General features: G+C 42.6%; 2 protein-coding genes and 1 non-coding gene across 3 annotated transcripts in view; 1 reads left to right on the top strand and 2 right to left on the bottom strand.

Annotated features, from left to right (window-relative positions):
• larp7 (La ribonucleoprotein 7, transcriptional regulator) overlaps positions 1 to 2663 on the bottom strand; it is a 4713-nt gene extending 2050 nt beyond the window's left edge. Inside the window, exons 1-8 of the mRNA XM_020624413.1 lie at positions 2533 to 2663; positions 1855 to 2069; positions 1541 to 1641; positions 1351 to 1434; positions 1032 to 1196; positions 801 to 903; positions 370 to 678; positions 104 to 257 (exon numbers count right to left, since the gene is read on the bottom strand). Coding sequence (XP_020480069.1) covers positions 104 to 257; positions 370 to 678; positions 801 to 903; positions 1032 to 1196; positions 1351 to 1434; positions 1541 to 1641; positions 1855 to 2056 — 1118 coding nt within the window. The 5' untranslated portion in view covers positions 2057 to 2069; positions 2533 to 2663. The remainder of the gene's footprint in view (positions 1 to 103; positions 258 to 369; positions 679 to 800; positions 904 to 1031; positions 1197 to 1350; positions 1435 to 1540; positions 1642 to 1854; positions 2070 to 2532) is intronic.
• Positions 2664 to 3175: 512 nt separating this feature from the next.
• trnai-aau (transfer RNA isoleucine (anticodon AAU)) lies at positions 3176 to 3249 on the top strand. The gene has a single exon. It is a non-coding gene; the product is annotated as a tRNA-Ile (tRNA).
• Positions 3250 to 19167: 15918 nt separating this feature from the next.
• Positions 19168 to 20835, bottom strand: part of adamtsl3 (ADAMTS-like 3) — a 63122-nt gene continuing 61454 nt past the window's right edge. Inside the window, exon 15 of the transcript XR_002276950.1 lies at positions 19168 to 19256. The gene's annotated coding sequence lies outside the window, so the exon portion shown is untranslated. The remainder of the gene's footprint in view (positions 19257 to 20835) is intronic.

Below are 20835 nucleotides of genomic sequence, written 5' to 3'. Positions count from 1 at the left end.
GAGGATGTTCAGGAGTTTGTTAAAGTTATATTAGTTCTGAAGGGGTTTTCACTTATTTATTCATTCCTGATGATGTAAGAATAAAAAGGGATGTAGGTCTTACTTTGAAAGGACCCGGAGTGGGATGACCTCCTCCCCGATTTTCAGCTTCTCCTTGTGTATCTTTTTTCTCTTCCTCTTTGCTTTAACTATTGAATCATCTCCATTTTCTTTCCCTTCTTCAGCAGCCTTCTCCGTGTCGCCTTTACTGGGGGAATCTAAAAGGAGAAATAACTAATTTAACACAACAGCAAACTCAGTTTCACTGCTGCAAAACCAAAACATCATGATCCAAAATAGAGAAGAGCAACAAATATTGTGATCAAATACCAGTCTTTGCCACATCCTTCTCCTTTTCTCCGGATTCACTTAGACTGGTTTTTCTTATCTTAGGTGGAATTTCACTTTCTGATCCCTCTACTGTCTGCGACCGTCGCCTCTTCTTCTCCGACAATTTGCCGGGAGTCTTGGGAACGCTGGCAACCTCTGGCTCCAACTCCCCCGCTGCTGAGCGCTTACTTCTTTGCTCTGACGGCTCTGCTTCCATCACCTGCTCTCTAGCTTCTTCTGCAGGCGCTGCTACTTTGGTACCTTCTTTCTTTTTCCGCTTCTTTCTCTTTTTCTTGTCTTCTACTTCAGCTAGAGCGCATGAATGTCAAGGAATCAATGCAACAAATATTTGACATTACGCCACCATCAGATTTCTTTCAGAGTTGTCAAACACATGCAACTCTTTTTCTGTTCATGTGAATTCGGTGTACCTGTTGGTGGATTGTCGGCTGGCAAAGGAATAGGCTTCCCGCTTTTTGTCTTGGGGAAAATCCCTGGCTTCCTGGGAGCATCTTCAGGAGGGTTGTTCAGCATCTGTTTCAAATTTCAATTTCAAGTTTCAATCTGTTTTCAAAAATCTCCGATGAGCTTCCTCAAACAATGGATTCACATAATTTAACACATATTTCAGGCAATGATACAATTTCAATATTGAGTTTCACCTCAATGGCTTTCTGTGCTTGTTCCTCTTTCTCAAACTCGACAAAGGCAAAACCTTTGGCGTCACCAGTAGATTTGTATCTGGGGATACTAACATAAACCACATTGCCACACTTCGTGAACACTCTCTCTATCCAGCTGTGGGTCACATCCTTGGGCAGAAGTTCCTTGTATAAAAAAAAAAAAAGTATTATTTTGTGATTCAATACTAAGTTTAAGTATGCATACAACATCTGTCTCTCCACAGAAACAGCTTAGTGTAAGACATGCTTTGAGACACTGCTGTGAAAATCAAACAACAGAACTTGAATCTCTTTTTACCACATAGACTGTACGGCTGTCCACATCATTTGGTGGATCTCCAATTGGGAGCTGACGCCGAACTTTATTTCCCTCCAAGTTAACCTGAAAAACACAAGTAAAACCTTCAGAATCATACCTTCACTGTGAAAGTGATTTATCACTGTTACTTTGTAAAATGAATCATAAAATAAGAAGTACTTCACGGTACCTCAACTACAGATGAGTTTTTCAGTGCCCTCGCGATCAGCTTGGTGTCAGTTGTCAGCTTTTGCATTCGATTGAAGCTTGTCAACACAGATAGATCAACATCTAAGACACATTAAATGTATTCTGTTAAAAGCTTTGGTACAAAATCCAGTGTTAACACATTCATTAAAGGACAGGTTTACTAGGTCATTAGATATTCATCCTGGTACCTATGAAACGTATCCCTGCATACAAAGAAACTTTACAAGCATCAGCACAAGAGTATTGTAATGTGATAGATTCAGTGGTGCATCTGGGATACTGATCGCCCCTTACATCCATCGCCTGATTCATCAATGAGTTTCTTCAGAAAGCGGTCTTTGTGAAGGTTGGCATCTCCGAACCAGAACTCCACCTGCTTCTTCACATCACTGAGCACCTGTTTCACTCGGGACCTCTTCTTCTTCTCTGTGTCCCTGTTCTTACCGCTGGTTTCTGCAACACCAGTGTCACCAACTCCCCTCTCTGTTTCAGTCATCCTATGGGAGAGACTGCAACACACACTTTCTAACCTTAGTCTGTTTCTTTTGCTGGTGTTTATCTCATGGAGCCATGTAATGTTGTTACTGGATTATTACCTTAATATGGCATCAAATTCATACTATTATTAACACTACGAAGCATCCTTCACCCACCTAAAGATACATAGTTAATGTTAAGCATGCCCTTTAAATACTGTATGAACAAATAATCAGAATATTAGTTGGTAAAACCCTACCGGCTTCATATTTAGCATCTCTTATCTAAGGTAATAGTGCAGGCTTATCTAGCCAGTTGTCTGTTAGCCGTCACTACCTTTGGGCTAAATGTACAGCTGGCAAACAAACAAGCTAAGCTACTTCAACAACAGTTAGCTAAAGGCTTTAGCTGCAGTTGACCTACACCCCCTGCATTTCAAAACCCGTCAAACACCCCATTTAATGTTCAACGGATATAATAATTTGGAGAACTCACCCCGTTTGGGATGAGGAAACTGTGCAGTGTAATAATCAGCGCGCGCACAATAAAGCCCCACAAAACTGAAGCTAACTAGCAACGGCATTGGTGCGTTCATGTCGCAGAATAAAGTCGTCATCAGACACAGGAACTACATTGAGGTGTTTCAAAATTAGACGCTAATTATAGAATTTCAGCATGTGACTGACAATTGTTCCCAGAAATTACAATAAATCCGCCCTACTTTTGTTTAAAATGCTCTTCACAAAAGTAGATGCAATGACAGTGAAGATTAAAATAAGCAGAAAACACGTCTATCTATATCATAGGTGGTGATAAGGCGATCCTGAAAGAAAACTTATTGTTCATTATAAGTTGAAAGCAGAAAACAGTCCGCACACTGTATTAACACCGTTTGGCAGTGCCTAACGAGGATCTTGTATAGATGTGTGGACTTTCTTCTTCTCTTTTCAGTTAGTTAGTTGGTTTGTTTCAAGTTGTTAATGTTCCGGTACTTGCATAAGTTTATTTTTTGATGTGCGTGTCCTATGTTGTATGTTTCATTATAACAAAGGTACAATGACCGTCAAGGAAACAAAAGGCATGGCGTGCAGCTTTATTTTACATTTAACACTGAGACCTTTAAAAGTTCATCATCATCGGCCGGTTAGCTCAGTTGGTTAGAGCGTGGTGCTAATAACGCCAAGGTCGCGGGTTCGATCCCCGTACGGGCCACTGAAGCTTTTTTAAATTTTGTTGTGTTTACATCAAGTGTTGATATATTGCTGACAATCTTTGCGTCTCACTGTGTTGCAAAGAACAAGAACATCACAACACTGACAATAAAAAACTATATTAACTAAGAAAAATATAATCAGCTAAGACAAAATACAATCAAATAACTGAACAGTTAAAAATATGATTTGTTGACAAAAATACATGAAGAATCGCATAAATAGAGAAAAGAATAAATAAATGCATTCAAGAAATAATAATTACATAAATACATGAGGTAATGTGAATTCCTAATTCTGCCAGACACTTTGTGTAACATGTTTCATAGGGACGCTTACTAGAAGAAATCTCACCTCTGAGTTGGGATTTTGTTTTACACTTAGTGAAACAGTTAATTCACAATTAAGCAGTTTTTTTCTTTTTTTCAGGATTTTTTTTTTAGGACATTTTTATTGCCTTATGTTAGGCTGATCAAACTGACTTTAACAGTACTGTTTTCTTTCCTTCTTGTCTCCCAGAATTTCTTTTATCTAAAAAGCATTCAGTAACAAATGATGTATTTAATATGTATGTAGGCCTCATAGCTTATTGCTTGAGATTAGTGTAGACTTGTCTGTCAGAGGTTCAAAATTCTCTCAAACTTTTTGAGCTTCTTGCACACATCCTCCTCTGTGCAGAACTCAGTCCTGTGCTTGATGAGCTGTGCTAGTTGCTTATAGAAGGTCCTTGCCCACGGTGCCTGTAAGCAATGGGCCGATATGTTGCACACTTTATGGAGCACCGTCAATAGCTTCTCATTGCTGCTGACCTCACATCTTTTGACGACCCATTCCCCCCAGGATTCCCACATACTGTCATCTGTGAAGTTCACAATGATGCTCGCTTGGGTACACAAGGACTCTGTGTCAGTCAGGTCATTCCATACGGCTCTGTATGCAGAGGGAATCAAATGACACTTCAGAGAAATTAAACTGTTAAAACATAAATAGAACTGCATAAATAGAGAAAAGTTATTTGCTGTAAAAAGTCATTCACTTACACAACTTCAGTCAGAGGATTTGGGGTCAAGTCACTGAGTGACAGCAGACCCCTGTAGCTCACTCGGTTTCCCTCCATCCTGTGGGAGCACATAGGTAACAGTTCTATGTCCTGAACTCAGGTTACCCATGAATAATCAGCAAAATATCAAACATGAAAAGATGTCCACCATTTATATCCCCTACAGTATGTGAACATGATTGCTGATTGAAAAAGATTAGATAATTAGTTGCACTTGGTGCTCAGTTAATGCTTTTTTAAATTCTGCATTTAGTCCTACCTCGTGCCTTGAATCAGGCCTTTCTTTATTGCAGCAGAGTATGACTCATTTTAGGGCAGGACAGTGTGGACTACTGTATTTTCTACACAAATTTATCCTTCTGGGTCAGACAGTCCTGTTCCGGCATCCTCAGCCTGATCAGACTTTTACTTCCCCCAAATAGTTAAATGACATGTTGTAACATTATTATCATTTATATGCCTCTTACCACAATGCTTGAAGCTTCCTCTTTATCCGTATGGCACTAGAAAGAGCCAGTAGTTCGTCATCACCAATGTTTGACCATCCAACTCTATAGTTGGGGATAGCAAACATGAAACATATGTAGTCTTGGTCCTTTTTGTCTTCATTAGCATATACTCTCTAATAACAAATGGTTGTATGTTTTTGTCACCTAGTTCTTGTATTCTTTTGAAAACCAAAGAACAGTATTAACAGACATCCTACCCTAAGTGGGTGATACTGTCCGACACTTGCAGCACATCGGCGATGACCTGAACTGTGTCCATATCAAGGTTGTTTTCTCCAAGCCTTCAAAGTGAAATAGCGGCGTTAGTGCACAGGCCATGTAATGTACATTTCTTAGCAAGTTGACCACTTCACGATCACTTCATAAAAACAGAGAAGACAGAAGCAGAGAGTTGTGATATGATGGATGCAGAGCAGTGTGTGTGACCTAAAAGTACAGACTGAATCAAAGAAACCTTGGGAGGGAGAGGTGAGCTCAAAGCAAATTTTACCTGGAACTTACCAAAGACGCTCACATCTAAGCAGCAGGGGTTGAATATCTTTAAGTGCCTCACAGCTTACTCCGGTCCCTGTCAGATCCAGCTCTGATATTTTGCCCTTTGTGGTGTTTAGGAAGTATTTAATGGCATTGTAATCCATCTGGGAGAGTGTTTCATCACTAACATTGACTCGTAGTGTCTTCGGTTGCACAGCAAGGGCTAAGGAGGGGTCCTGTTGCTCAAACAAGCAGTGTAAAGGATTTAGTATCTGGGCCCCATTGTCACAGAGCACTGTAAGTTCTCTGATGATCCTCTGACGATAGGCGTGCACTTTCTCTTGGTGGCAACACAGCCCCACCAGCCTTGACAGAAGATTAGCATTGCGTTCAGAGAGGACTCCAGACAGGAAGCGGTTGAAAAGGTCTAAATGCCCACTGTTTGTTGCCTCTCCAAGACTTGCAGTGTGCTCAAGTGCATCAGGTAAAGGCTGATCGGTCACTGCACAGTAAACCGCAGCAAAGAACTCTTGAACAGTGAGGTGAGCAAAGGAGTAAACCTCTTCAGTGCAGCCAGGCTCTTGTGCTACTGTCTTGTCAAGAAAGGTACTAACGAGGCTGCATCCATCTAATGCTGCAACATCCCGGTCGCTGCTGTAGAACAGTGTTTGATGCTCCATCAGCTTTTGGAAGGCAAGTCGGCCCAGCTTCAGCACTACATCAGACAACTGCTCTAAGGCCTCTACTTGTTGGTCTTGAAGAAGTATTCCAGCTCTTGCTTGAGCGTGAGACCGGAGCAAAGCCACTAGATACTGCACATAAATGTCCGTCATGGTCTTTGGGCTTGCTCCAGAGAGATCTTTATTTTCTTTGAGGATACAGCACACAATGTAGCAAAATGCAGGTATGTAGCATAGTGTTAGCATCAGTTCATTTGCTGTTACCACCGCAAACATTTGGTCAGCAAGGGCACTGTCTTGGAAATAACGTAGGAAGAAGTCTTGAACTTCATCCAAGGAGAAGCCAGTGATGAGCACAAAGCGGTCAATGCAGCCCACAGGGATGTGGTCAATAGCTGCAGGTCGACTTGTGAGCATGACAGAAGCGTTGGGTAGCAGTTCACCCTGCAGCAGACTCCCAAAGACCTCCACCACCTCCGCATCTTCATCTGGCTCGGTCACAAACATGTCTACATCACAACTCCTGTAGTGTATGAACTCGTCAAAGCCATCCAAGATGATCAGCAGTTTGTTGTCATTTGCTAAAATGTTGTCCAGTTCTTTTATAAGGTGCCTGTTTTTTCGCAGGACCAACTCCCGGAAGTTTGTGGGTTTGTTGATCAGATTCAGGTCTCTGAAGGTCATGTGTATGATGAAGTCAAATGCCACATGGTCCTTGCTTCTACCAAAATCAAACAGCATTTTCTGCACCAGGATGGTTTTTCCAATACCTGCCACCCCTGACACCAGAACTTTCCTGACTGGACGGTTTGCATTTACACTTGAAAAAAGTTCGGCTGGTGTGATTTTCTTATGCAGCGCTGACTTCTGCTGCAAAGAAAGTCGCTTTTGTCCAAACGTTAGGACCTCGTGTCTTTTCATCTCCAAACCCTGATGTCCATCAACTAACAGGAGGTTGACATAATGTTCAGAAAACAGGATTTTTTCTCCATGACGGGTGTTGTAGAAGAGCATGCTCTCACTCCTTCGCCTCAGGATACCTTTATGCTTTTCTTTGACTTTGTTGTACTCTGCAAAAGAAATGTCTGTCACACTTCTTTATATCAATGTTTGTAACCTAAGAACACTATGTATGTTTATGTATATATGCTTGAGTAATACAATGCAATTCCAAGTACTCTACATATTGTAATCAGCAGCATTTTCATATTACTATAATTTTCACTTAAAGAATTAATGTACTAATGACATACTTATGGTTTGATTGCATACCTACAGACTGAGGCTCATCAGTGTTGTCTTCCTTGCAGTGCGTCTGTTCCTCTTGTTGATGACAGCTAATGGAGAGAAAAAGTTTTGCTGCTTCCTCACCTTTACACTCCAAAATATCCAGTAACTTTCTTACTCTTGCTCGAGGCCCCAAGTGACACAACACGTCCTCACGATCATCACGAGTGAACATGTCCCGACATACTAAGATCTCTAGCAGAGAGTCGATCCGTCCTTCCAGTTTATCCACAAGGGAAGCTCTCAGAACCCTAATTGTCATCAAACATGAACTACAACTATCCCTTTCCACCATTATAAATCTAAAACAATTCCCCAGCACAAATCAGAAAAGTCATAAAGTGATTTCCTCTTGTAATTTGGGAGAATTCGGTGAATGCGCTTGTCTGTTTACAAGTTGAGAGGTAGCGTCTGAGCTGTAGAGTGTAAACAGAAAGAGGAAGTGCTTTCCTTTTTGACAAAACCTACAGAATGACTGATGCAGAATGACTTGTTCTTCTGGTACATTACACAACCCACACTGCATTAGTTTGCATCTTTCACATGTCTTGTCTTGCCAAAGTACTGAAGTGAAAGTTAAAGTTTACATATGATTGGACAGAAATTCCACCAGTTGTACTTTAGACCAACTTCAATGTAAATTTGATACTGTAGGAAGATTTGTACTGCAGAAAAATATCAAGCAGATCATAAAAGGAATGCATTTGGTTTTATTTAATGATAAACCAGACATAAGCAGAGAGCAACACATCAAGTCACCAGCAGAGGGTCTCCACTGCATGCACATCAAATACCATCAGCTGCAGGGAAATCAACACTTAAAACCCAACCCTGTATTTATTTACAAACAGCTGCACAAGGACACACATTAAAATAAATAGTTAAAAGACAACACAAATATCTACATAACTTAAGATAATATTTTTATGATGTTTGCATCTCATAAAACCAAATAATCACACTGCAATGAAAGGGCAAGTAGTCTCCTGCTAAGCGTTACACTTGATGACAATGCATTTTGCAACTCAAGATGTAACATCAGAAGTGCAAACCCATTATAGAAGTGTGGTGCATTAATAATGTTGTTGTTTTAACCAATGTCTGAACATGACACAACAGGCCATAGCTACATGTTTTATGTTCAACAAACAATAAATAATTTGGGGGAGAGGATGAATTTGTATGATTACATCCTGTAATGTCGCAGTGTGGTCAGAGGGACATTTTAGCAAACATCTTTCCAAAAAACATGAAAATCAGAAAACAAAATATATAAACTTTGAAACTTTACAAACTAGATTTAAAAAACTCCACAAGCCATGTTCTTAACAAAGACTCATATGAGTTGAGTGCAAAATTGTCTTTCTTGCGTCAGTCATATACCTCCATTAGTGCAACCCATGCAAGATAAATCTACATCATGTCCTACTTTTTATTCTGTCTGAATGCAGTTAAAACACCTGTAAATTCCTTTCCTTAAACAAATTGACCAATCACTGCTGTCAACACATGCTACGTGACCCAGAATGGTAGCTCAGATCTTGGTCTCTTTACCAGGTGGCTAATAACAGATATACAGTATACCTTGGGTCAAATATTAGGCTTTGTGTTAGCCATTTCCAATTGATATGCAGCACTATGCTGTATTTTACAGGAGTATACACACACTGCATTAGTAAAAGCTCATTTAGCATGTAAACTATCCAACAACACTGCTCTACAGACCACTGCAATAAAGGCAAGCATGCCATCCAGTGGTTATCGCAAACTAGGGTCTACCCAGAATCCATGGGTATGGTGTCAACATTTCAAAAAATTAATCACATATTTAATTTATTTTTGTTTATTACTGCATGATGACATGCTGTCTGTCTTGGACATGAAGTGATGGTTCCCATGCAGTTGTACCAAGTTTCTGTTACTCACAATGAAAATATGTTTCAGACAGTTTTGCATCACATAGGAAAGCTGATGACACAAATGTCAAATCTTAAAACAAGAAGTAAAACTGAGCCTTCATTAACACACATCACTCCTCTTACAACAACACTTTGTAATTCAAACCCACACATGCCAGCTGTGAGGAAAGCCCCTCCAGGTCTGACTGTCCAGGCATCCCCACGCAAAACTGTTCATTAAAGAAAGTTGTCGGTGTTTGATGGGGCATAAAGGTTTCAAGTCTCTGTTGGCACCTGCCCTGACCTCTCCAGGTTGTCCGCAGCCCTCAGCCCATGTCCTCGTCTCAGGTGTTACGACAGGAGTGACAGCACCGGCTCTTAAACTGGGGCAGCGGGCAGAGCTCCAGCTGTCGGACCTTCTCACAGTACCTGGTGCTGTCTCGACACTCTCCTGCTGGAGTACACAGAAGATCCACGTTACTACACACGCTCACTTTAAGAGCAGCCAGTGTTTAGTAAGACAGATCACTGCGGGACAGGCCCTTCAGCCAGCTGTTACAGTAAATCCTATTTAATCTCCTGAGATAAAGGGCCAGTGTGTGTTATAAAATTATGTGCAGAGGATTCAAGATACAAACCCTTGAATCTGCTTCCACCCAAATAAAATGGAGGTTATAGGAGTTTCATGTGTGCTTTTAAAAGCACTGGAAAACGAGATCTGAAAGCCAACAAGTCTGTCCATCGTATTCACTGTAACCAGTTTTCACCGTGACTCTCATTCTGAGGTCTGTGGGCTGCTCAAAGTAGCAGCACTTTTTTCTGTTTTACACAGCGATCTTTCTTACTGAGCACTGGCTGCTCTTAACGTGAAACAGATATGATGTGCACCTGTTGGTCCAACAGAGGGATACAATGATCCACAGCAGAGCATTTGGACAAATGTAAGTGCCAATAATATTTCAAATTCAAGTCATTTTGATGAAAAGTGAACCAGCACTGATTTTCTTTCCATTCCAGTCTAAATGGTTCTTTTATTCTTTAAAGCCTTTTGAAATAGTCTAGTACTGTGGGACTCAGAGTAACAAGCTAGTACTCAGGTTGTTTTCAGTGTCTTCAGCTCAGAAATGTCATAAAAACTCCATTATTAGCCCACATGGGAAATTTCTCACTGGTAGAGGCCCTGTCTAGTCACCAGGGACTCAGCATCTTGACCAAGGTCACTTCCACATGTGGACTGGAGAGAGCGAGAATCAAACCGTCAACCTTCTGTTTAGGCACAAAGCCACGCTACCTTCTTCAGACAAACTTTACTTATATAGCACCACCACCATATACAATTAGACCACTCAATATACTAAAAACAAACATAATACTGTACATCCAGGATTATTTTAATATCAAAATCTTTTTGCAGAGTCACATTGGAGAAACCATTTGTTTCCACTTTGCAATCAGCAAAACTTTTTCCCACCTCTGCCACAGGACAAAAAGTTGCAGCGCTGCCAGCTGGGAGGCCGAGGCCTCCACCTGCACTGATGCTCATGCGTGGCCCTGCCAGTTCGTTGGTGCACGCAGGTCACCTGGCGTGACTGGAAACCATGCCGTCCACAGGTGGTGGTGCACTGTGTCCACGGGCCCACGCGCCAATAAAGGGCACAGGCCTCGGTGGAGCAGTTCTTCAGGGATCTGGGCCTGCGAATACAAACACACACACAAGACACAAACCTGTGGATGAGGCGTTTATTCACTCATTCAATCCTATCATGACGTCTAGATTTACCTGGGGAGTCCACTGCACTTCCTGTAGGGGACTTTGGTACCGTTTGTGTCTTGGCAGTAGACATGGCGGTGCTGTGTGGCCAAACTGGGACCCACACACTGACCATGGCACTAAAAGACAAAAGCAGTGAGTTTACACTGTAAAACAGGATCTCTCTTTTTGCAAATATTATGCATTATCTTTAAAGACAAAGCAATTTTACTCAGATTTTTAGACAAACTTAGTTGAAAAAGACATGAAGCAGATAAACTCTTAGAAAAGGGTGACTTCCCTGACCACACCCAGTATTTGGCTCCTAACAGAAAAGGAAGTGATGCTTTTCCACTGACTAACAGGGAAACCCATGTTCCAAACTGCCACTTATTTGCTTCAGTCCATGCACACTTGTTTAGCCGTGTTCCTGTTTGATAACCAGTGGACTCACCGGCCCCCAGGAGGTCGTGGCCCATTGGGAACAGGGCAGGAGGTTGCACAGCCTGGTTTTAGAGGGTCTCCTGCCTGTGTCGAGACAGTGCCGGCTCTCTACCTCTCTTGCCCTGCCCACTGGACCCTTCATGCAGCGGACGCTCCTGGTCTGGGACCCACCCCCACAAGTGGCTGAACATGGCGACCAAGGATCCACTAGCCACCTAATCCAAAGGTGAACATCAGCATATTAAATTCATAAGATTAGGAGAAACCTTTTTGGGTGTGTGGTGGGAGGGCATTACTTAAATCCCAACAGACTTGGGATCATCAAAATATTTTCTTTTGAGAAGTCTGCACAAGCACAGAGAAATGAGTTGAGGGTGGGACATGAAGGAATCCCATGGGAAATATGGAATGCATGTAAAAGAGACAAGGAAACTGGTCTTATTAAAGCTAAAACTCTAAGTAGTAGCAGCAGGGTACCTGAGGGGGCAGCCTTGTCCATGGCACAGCTCAGCTGACTGGCTGCTGTTGGTCCTCTCAGGGCAAACAGGGCCATTTGCTACCATACTGTTACATCTGCCACCTGAAAGTACAAGTACGTGTTTTTGGTTACTGGTCAAAATCAATACAAGAGTGAAAACTGAACGGCTGATTAACGCAGCTGCCTTGAACATCTAATTGTTGTCATATGGTGAAGAAAAGTGGTTAACCTGTAGTGGTAGAACATGCACAACTGATGACTTATCATGCTCCAGGGAGGGTGACCCGGGGCGTGGCTCGCTCTGGACATTCCCTGTCACTGACTCGGCCACTTGGGTCACAGCTACTTAAGGCCTACTGTGTATCTGTGTCTGTGGTTCTGCGTGGGTGTGTGTGTTTTTCAGTGCAAAAGAATGCTCTCTGAAATTCACAAATTAACCAAAAAAAAAAAAAAAAAAAAATTACTGTAACCTGGACTACATTAAAGGACAAGTTGAACTTAATGGTGAACTGAAAAAACATAGAAAAAAATCATCTGGACTTGGTTTTAGGTAGAAAACGTTTCACCTCTCATCCAACAGGCTTCATCAGTTCTCAGCCTCTTGGATGAGAGGTGAAACGTCTTCTACCTAAAACCAAGTCCAGATGATTTTTTCTATGTTTTTTCAGCTTACTATGACCTGGATGACTGAGAATTTGCATGGACATGCTGATGATGAGCTAATACTGATTCTAGTATTTGATTCTAGCTACAGAAACTAAACAGTAATGAATTCACAATGTGCTCATTACAGAACCTTACTTGTGCTACTCAATATTACACTTAGGAGTTTAGTTTTTCATTTCTGCACATAGCTAGACGTTTCCCTTTGTTCTCAGTCTTCATTATTGACAGATATGAAAATGCCATCCTCAGCAAGAAATGGATTAGCATATTCCCTAACATGTTGAACTTTTTGAGAACAATATTCAGACTCCAGCTGGTATGTGCCTACTGTTTTTAACAGACCATTCTACAGTAGATGTTTTGTGCTCGGGAGCTCGACTATAACTGGAGGGTCATTAAACACACAGACTTACAGTTGATTCAAACATATTTACAACAAAGTTCGGTGTTTGACAACCTGTACCTGTAATTTGCAGCCAAGACGAAAGAGATGCAGAGCCAAGATGGTTCCTAACAGCACAGGTGTACAAACCCTCATCCACTTTGCTCGGAGCCTGGATCCTCAGTGCGCCGTTGGGCAACAGGCCTATTCTGCCAGCACAAAGAGATAAGACCCACTGAATCTGAAACAGCTCTGTCAAAGAACAGTGAGCTGCAATGAACCACACTGAAGGATTGGTCTTACCTGCTGTTGTAGTGCAATGGTTTTCCGTTCTTCGTCCATGTTAGTGAAAGTTCAGGGTTCTCCAGTGCCTCACATCTCAGCTCCAAAGTAGCAACTGGTTTCTGCAGCAAAACTGGCACACCTACTTGAACGACCATTTCAGACAACGGCTCCACTCTAACCCTTCTGGGCTGTTGGATTATTACTGGGTTTCTTGGCCTGATGTTCAGCCCTTGAATGGAAGATTCTGCACTTTCAAGAGGATGAAGAGTTGACTCGTTGGTTTCACCTTGTGCCATAGTGAGCTCACTGAGCAACTGAGCGATGAGGTGTTCCCCTTCAGAGAGATTACGCATGATCTCATCAAGCCTGTGGGTATCAACAATAAGCATGACCGGGTTGGAAAGTTCTGCACTTGCTCTCTCGCCCTCCAGGGGTGACCTGTTTTTATCACTGGAGTGTGGTTGGACAGAGCCTCTGAGTTCAAGCAAATGCTGAACAATATTGTCATATTGGTTGAGGGGGATGGGTAGCTCCTGAAATCCTTCTCCCGCTGAGGTCAGATCTGGCTGCCCAGTGTTTTGCTGCCTACCTGCGAAGAGCCATGACTCTGGACCAGACAGTTTCTGCTTGCTGCCAATAACCTGCAGGATGAAATGCTCCCGTGCTGGGCCTGCGATGCATGTGTATATCCCAGCATCAGATGCACGAACCTGTTGAATCTTCACATAACCAAATGACGTCAAAGACAGGTGTGGGAGGCTTACCAGGGGCTTCCCTTCCTTCAGCCATTGGATGTGGCCCTTGCGGAAGTGGCGGGTTGGGCAGCGAAGGACCACAGTTGTCCAGGGCAGGAGGTAGGCATAGCCTCCCACTACCATTTGCAACTTTTTGCATTTCCTCCACTGAATATACACCTTCCTCTGAGTCAGTATGGTGGGATCAGGCTTGACAGAGTCTGTGATGAAATTAACAAGACAGGCAAAAGGCTAGTTGTTTGTGCTTCTGTGCATTTGTAATTTTCCCTTAATTTCAGTTAACACAATTTAGCTAAGGAATGTTTTTTCTTGCTTAGTATCAAGTCTTTCTGTCAGTCTCCACTCTCTTAGCAGTACAAATAAATTAAGCCATGCAAAGAGGGGGTCTCTTACTGTTACAGAGCCTGAGGGAGCATGGGCGGATCTGGGTGGGCCGAGCCAATAGGGAGCAGTTCTTAGGGTCTACAGTCCAATGTTCCCCATCTTTCCCTTGTTTTCTGCAGACTACCTGTAGTCTCTGAACACCATTTCCACAGGTCACGGAACACTAGGCAAAAATGTATGATGTGAAACTTTGCAAACTCCATATACATGAAATAGAGAATTCTGACTTTGACTACATCATATTTGTAGGTCAGTCATGTCTGTCTACCTGGGACCAGTTGGCTGTGACCCACTGTGGTGGGCACTCCTGCTTGGCACAGGGCTGCTGGTCTGCAGGGCTCTTGGAAGGGCAAAAAGTGTCGGGCAGCTCCAGGAAGCTGCCATCGGCCAGCCGCTGGTTGCACTCCTCTGAACTCCACCGCCACAGCTCCGGGGGCACTGCAGCGACAAAAACACACCAGCAGAACTTCCTTTAGTTGGGGATTACATGGCGGTCTATTTGCAATAAACTGACTGAATATCCTTTTACCTGTCCCCAGTTTTGTGTGTCCCACACAGGAGGGCAGTCAAAGCGGTTGCAGGCTTGGACGGGAGCGGGTTTGGGATCTTGACAGTCTTCATCCCTTAAAACTTCAGTGCGGTTGCTGTTCCGAGAGGGCCGGTGACTACAAGCCACAGTGCGGGTCCTCAGACCAACCCCACAGCTAGCAGAGCATGAGCTCCACTCACCGGTTTCCCACCTGTCAATACAATATTTATCATCAAACTATATCATGCTCCAGGACATGTACTGTATATCTGGTAATATTTTAACTGTATGTAATGAAGTTAAGTATCTGGGTCATGTTATAAATGACTGTTTGACCGATGATGGGGATATGTATCGGCAGTGCTGTATGTTGTATGTGCAAGCAAATGTATTGGCACAGAAATTTGGTTCATGCTCAGATGGGGTAAAATTGACTCTTTATAGCGTATTGTTCCTCTTTGAACACTGCCCACCTATGGTCTAATTATAAAAAAGGCAGTCTTCGGAAATTGACTGTGGCTTAAAATGATGCCTTGAGACTATTACTGAAAAGGCCTAGATGGGTGAGTGCCAGTGAATTGTTTGTGCCACTACAAGTTAGTACTTTATCAGCTGTTTTAAAAAAAACCTGATGTATAAATGTATCTGTCGCTTGAATAGCTCGGAAAACAACATAGTTTTATTGTTGACTAACGCTGCATATAGTGACATGCGATATACATCAGTACTCTGGAGACACTGGTATACTTGTCTCTTAAAGGGGTAGTAGTGGACTGGTTGTGTTTTGTGGTGTTTTTTTTATTGTTTTTATTATTGTTTGTTGTTTTTTATTAGTCAGAATTTGGACCTTGAGTCTATATATCTATATATGCTGAGTTAACCAAGTTTCTTAGGTCTTTAGGCAGATACACAATGGAACACCAGGTTTTAGTTGTGCTGGATTTTTACCTGTGTTTGGTTGTTCACTACACATACAGGCTAGTATTTAGCCTTAATGTAAATCATCATAACTTAGCCTCTGTGCTGGACCACTGACCTTTCACCTCTTAACCTTGACAGCCCCTGATTAATCACAATTCTTTGTGCTTTGTGAATGTGTATGTGTAGCCCATTATGCAGCCTGTAAAGGAGAGCAGTCAGGAGGAGTTAAGTGTTGATGTTTTCTCTTGGTCCCACGAGGGGACACTCACAGTTTTATGAATGTGTAAATTCATGAACGCGAATACAAGTGAGGAGTGATGCACAGGGCCGGATCCTGGCGAAGACACGTTAAATCTCCCAGTGAATTCAGTGATATCTGAGGAATCCCTATAGCACTGCTTCACCCACATTTTCCCAGTGACCTATACATGAACTAATATTTCTATTACTGTACAACACAATTTCATGCAGAGAGATGAATCAAACATTAAAGCTACCTTGAAATGTTTTATTCCAATCTCGACAGTAATGTGTCTAACTATTAACTAGGCCTTTAAAGGCACCAAAAACTTTGGCTTTGACCATGATGGCAGCAGCTTGACTTCTTGCATGACAGATTAGGTGATATTTCAAAGCTATTAATATTGACTCCAGGGTCCAGGGACTGAAAAGAACTGGGAATGAAGCTAGTTTCTGGACTGGTCCTATACTTAAAGCCACATCTTGTGGCTGCTTCCCTTCAGAGGGAACAGTATCCAAAGAGTGGAGCTTAATATGGACGTGAGGAGACCTCAGGGAGGGAGTAAAGGGCCAAAGGAAACAAGTCCAATACAGTGTTTGTTGTGCCTAAAAACAAGACTCAAGGCCTGGAAAAACAGGCAAGCCTCTGGGTTTTCTGACTGCAGTGTTAGTGGTGGAACACTGACACTGCGCGTGGTGTTAACCTGAAACATGTGGCCTACCGCGAAACCCACTCACTGTTCAGTCATATTAGACAACATGCATTTTTTACTATTTAACCTTTCGGGTGTTTCATTTTGGTGTAAATGTTGTACACAAGTTATTGACAATGAATTTACACCTATTTAACTTTTCAAGGACATTCCTGACAGCCTGACATGTCTTCCCCAAGACTTCTGTTTTTATGCTAAAAAACAGAGGTGTTTAAAAGGAACCCCAGCTACAGCAGCAGGAGACCTCCTACATTTCAGTGCTGATTCAACCAATTTTAAAAAAATCTTCCAAAGTTGTTCCACGGACAATTTCCCCAACTGAGCCTCGCACTGTGTCTGATTCGGACCAGGTTCCACAAGCTGTCCCGCTGGCTTCATTTCCTACCGTCAGTGATACAACCATCCATCTCCATCACTCTGCTTTAGTATCACTTGGACTCAAGTGGCCTAAATGGTGATTTAATTGGTCCAATAGTTTTAAGCTGAGAGGGATAATGTAGTAGATTAGAATGATTTAAATCTCTTTTGTACACAAGCAGTGATTAGTTGAGATTAACTGATTCAACTAGTGTGTTGTTTGATTATCTGAGAGTTAAGCAGTTGCAGGTGCAGGACCCAGGGCGCATCAGGGAAATGGTATGTGGATGTCAAAGCTTCATCTTGTCGGCCAGATTTTTGTCCTGGTTTTAATTAATACTTTCTTCTCGAATGCAAGCAAATCATTTTTCCAAAAACATGTCCTCCCTGTTTTGACTGCATCCATCGATCAAGTCTACTTTAATGTTCATGCACAAATGGTTTTAAACAATGCCTAAATGATAACGATGTAGGTCTGATCTGTGGGCTTTAGGCTACCTGGGTGGGCAGGGCTGGGTTTTGCAGTCCTGGAGGAGCTGCGGAGGCCGACGGGAGCTCACACACAGGCTCTGGTCTGCTGCCTCCCTGGTTTGCTTGTTCAGGCAGATGACCACAGCCTCTTGCACACCTGGGATTAGACAGTAGCACAGGAATCACAAGCAGGGCCAAAGAACCATAAACTGTGATGCAGGGTTCATTCACATGCTGTGTGTGTTTTCAACACTTAAAATGTGAATATAAACATGCACACTGTCCTATAGCAAAAATGCAAACACATATTGTTCTTGTTAAACAGCTCTTCCTCACATATTATCACCCTGGGGAATAAAATATTTCAGGTCAACACTGCAATGAAGCAATCCAGATATTAGGCCCCTCAATGAAAGGACACAGCGGCTGTGGCTCATGGGACACACTGAACATAAAACAGTGTAGCCGCCTGCTAAACCTCTGGATTGGACTGAGGATAAACTTTAACGGTATGATGTCAGGTCACGTTAAAAGGAACGTAACATAAATCTTAGAGTCTGCTTCTAATGAAGGGGACAATAACAGTAATGCAGGCACTTCAAATGCTACAGTGGTGTGATGGTCCACAGGAGCGCAGCCTTCGGGGTGTGTACTGTATGTGACATCCGATATCGGCTTATAATCATCACGGAATGGAAGGTTGTTGGGTTTGGACGAGTGCACGCACACGCTGACGTCGACAAAGCCTACGCCCGTGTACGGACTTAAGTTACACATGGACATACAGTGGTGGCGTGCAGGCTTGCATGTGGATGTGGGGAGATTAAAGTGGGCCTCAACTAATGTTGGCAGGATGTTTAGGAAAACTGTCTCTGTCTGGTGGAGTGTTCACTGCTGCTGTGAGAGGCGGAGACCGTTAGGGTTAAACTTCCTATTCCATCCATTATCATCTAATATCAAACAAGCTACTTCTGCTTCAAAGCCAACACTGGCATGACCTTAGTCATCCACTGCTAATTGCTCAGACTTTTCACCTTAACGGCATGACCTTAGTCATCCACTGCTAATAGGCTCTGACATTTCACCTTAATAATAATGAACAGAGCTGGTTTTCATTGAGGAGCCTAATACCAGGGTGGTTTCATTGCTTGCAATAGTTTGTACATATATGATTAATAGAGTAGCTGGGACAAAGTCAGTGACAGAGCGTGAGGTTTCGTTTCAGGATTCAAGCTACACAATATATTTTTAGTATGTATACAATAAAAACTATTCAGTTATGGGTTTAATGAATGATAACACTGATTTCTGATTGCATCAGATTTCTGAATCTGCCCTCCTAGCTCCTTCTCAGAGCTATGCTGTGGACTGTCTGTTCTGTGTATTTTCTTTTATTAGAGCGGTCACTAATGATCCATACCTCCCCCACAACTCTCTGAGCACTCCGTAAACCCCTCATACTCCCAGTCATGCAGTTCCTCTATTCCAGGTGTCTCCTCCTCTTCATCTTCCTCCTGCTCCTTTTCTTTTCCTTGGCCCAAAACACTAGAGCAGGGAGTTCGGTAGCAAGGCTGACTTATAGCGGGTTTGACCCCCTCGCACTCATCATCTGGGAGGTCAGCAACAGTCTGGGAGAAGGACAGCAGCACTTGGCACTTGACGGTTCGTTGCTGGGTCCCAGCACCGCATGTCCTGCTGCAGGGCTGCCAGGGCCCAGGGATGAAGCTGGAGAGGAGATGTAGTTTGTTTGAGAGTGCAAGCAGGCGATGGTCGATCACAGACTAATATAAACTGTTCATTCAGGAACTAGTCATCACATACCTATGAAAACAGGCTGAGAAAGGTAGCTACAGTGCTGATTTGAAAGCACATTTATAGCAAATCACAGATTTTTAGCCTTCATCCATACAGATTTTAGTGATTTTCTGCTAAGTCATAAACTCACTACTTATGAAATTCAGTCCTGCTGTGATTAACTGAACAGCTGTGAATCATTGGGATCAGTTATTCTTGGATAAACAGCTTTCACCCCATCCTTCCTCATCTTAAAGAATAGATCAGAGGAGGAAATACTTGTAGATCACTGCTGTTCCTGAACACCTGAAGGCCTATCAAGGTTGGGTGACAGTTAGGAGACAGAGACCAAACCGTCATCCCTTCAATAGCCTTGGGAGAGTGGAAGTTTAGAAAATGTGGGACAGAAACCTGAATCCTAACTCATCTTCAGATTTATATTGCACATAAAAACCATGAGCTAAAATGAAAAGCTTAGTTCAGTGAAGGAGCGGTGAGGGAAACCTACATCTCACGTTCTTTCCAGGATTTCCATTGTGGTTCTTTAACATTTTAAAGCTGATGATTGAGGAGCTCATAGAAGCTGTTTGATGTCAGCCTTGTGTTCACTAACTGCTCCTTGATTTATGAAAATTCAAAGACAAAAGAGCATTTTTACCACTATGTGCACCTGATACTCCCTGACGGCCCTGTAATATTTTTCTTTTATATAGCAGTCCTCAGTCCATCTGGCTTGGACTAGATGTTTGCCCGTGCTGTTATATATCCAGCAGCAAGTACAACAGCTGGCAGCTAACGTTGGGGGTTGCAGGCAGAAGAACATCTGGGAGTGAGAGGCTTTACCTGTAGCAGCAGTTACATCATTGCCTGTTACTTTCTGCTTTGTACCATGTTTTATGGTCTTCACACAACTGTTCTCATTATACCCACAAGAAAGCCACAGAAATAATCATGAAAACTAAAACTGAAGCAGCAACTGAGGCATTATTAATGATGAGGCAATCACTTACTGATGTTTAGTTTAGACAAAAATGAATGAACAACTGAATGACTATAAATGTCGTTGGGCTGAATTGAACAAAACGATCATTTCTCCCTTTACATAGAGAATGTGAGGGTACGTCACGCTGTGTTGAATGTCGGGACAGCGCCCATTTTGGAGGCATGTGCTGTATTTACCTGCATATGTTTGTTTTGTTTGTATATAAAGTTGCTTAAATCATTTAGATCACTTTACTGACTGTGGTAATTTGGGATGGATAACCTTAGCTGGCTAACTCGTAGTGGACCCAGATATCTAGTTGATGAGAGCGATAGACTAAAAAATGACTCTGCACACTGATCTCAGCTCTCGGTTCGAGAGCTAACACCAGCTACCAGCTGTCGGCAGGTGACGCTAACACTGCAAATGGATCCATTTCTGTGGTGTCTGTCCTCAAACCGAACATTAACGTGGAAGTTTGGCTGTAGTTGAAGCACCGCAGCTCTATGTAGCTGTATGGGATTGTAC

This window comes from Monopterus albus, unplaced genomic scaffold (genome assembly GCF_001952655.1).
Source record: "Monopterus albus unplaced genomic scaffold, M_albus_1.0 scaffold326.1, whole genome shotgun sequence".
Lineage (NCBI taxonomy): Eukaryota > Metazoa > Chordata > Actinopteri > Synbranchiformes > Synbranchidae > Monopterus > Monopterus albus.
The sequence above is the reverse complement of the archived record's forward strand: the minus strand, read 5'-3'. Positions and strand labels throughout refer to the sequence as shown.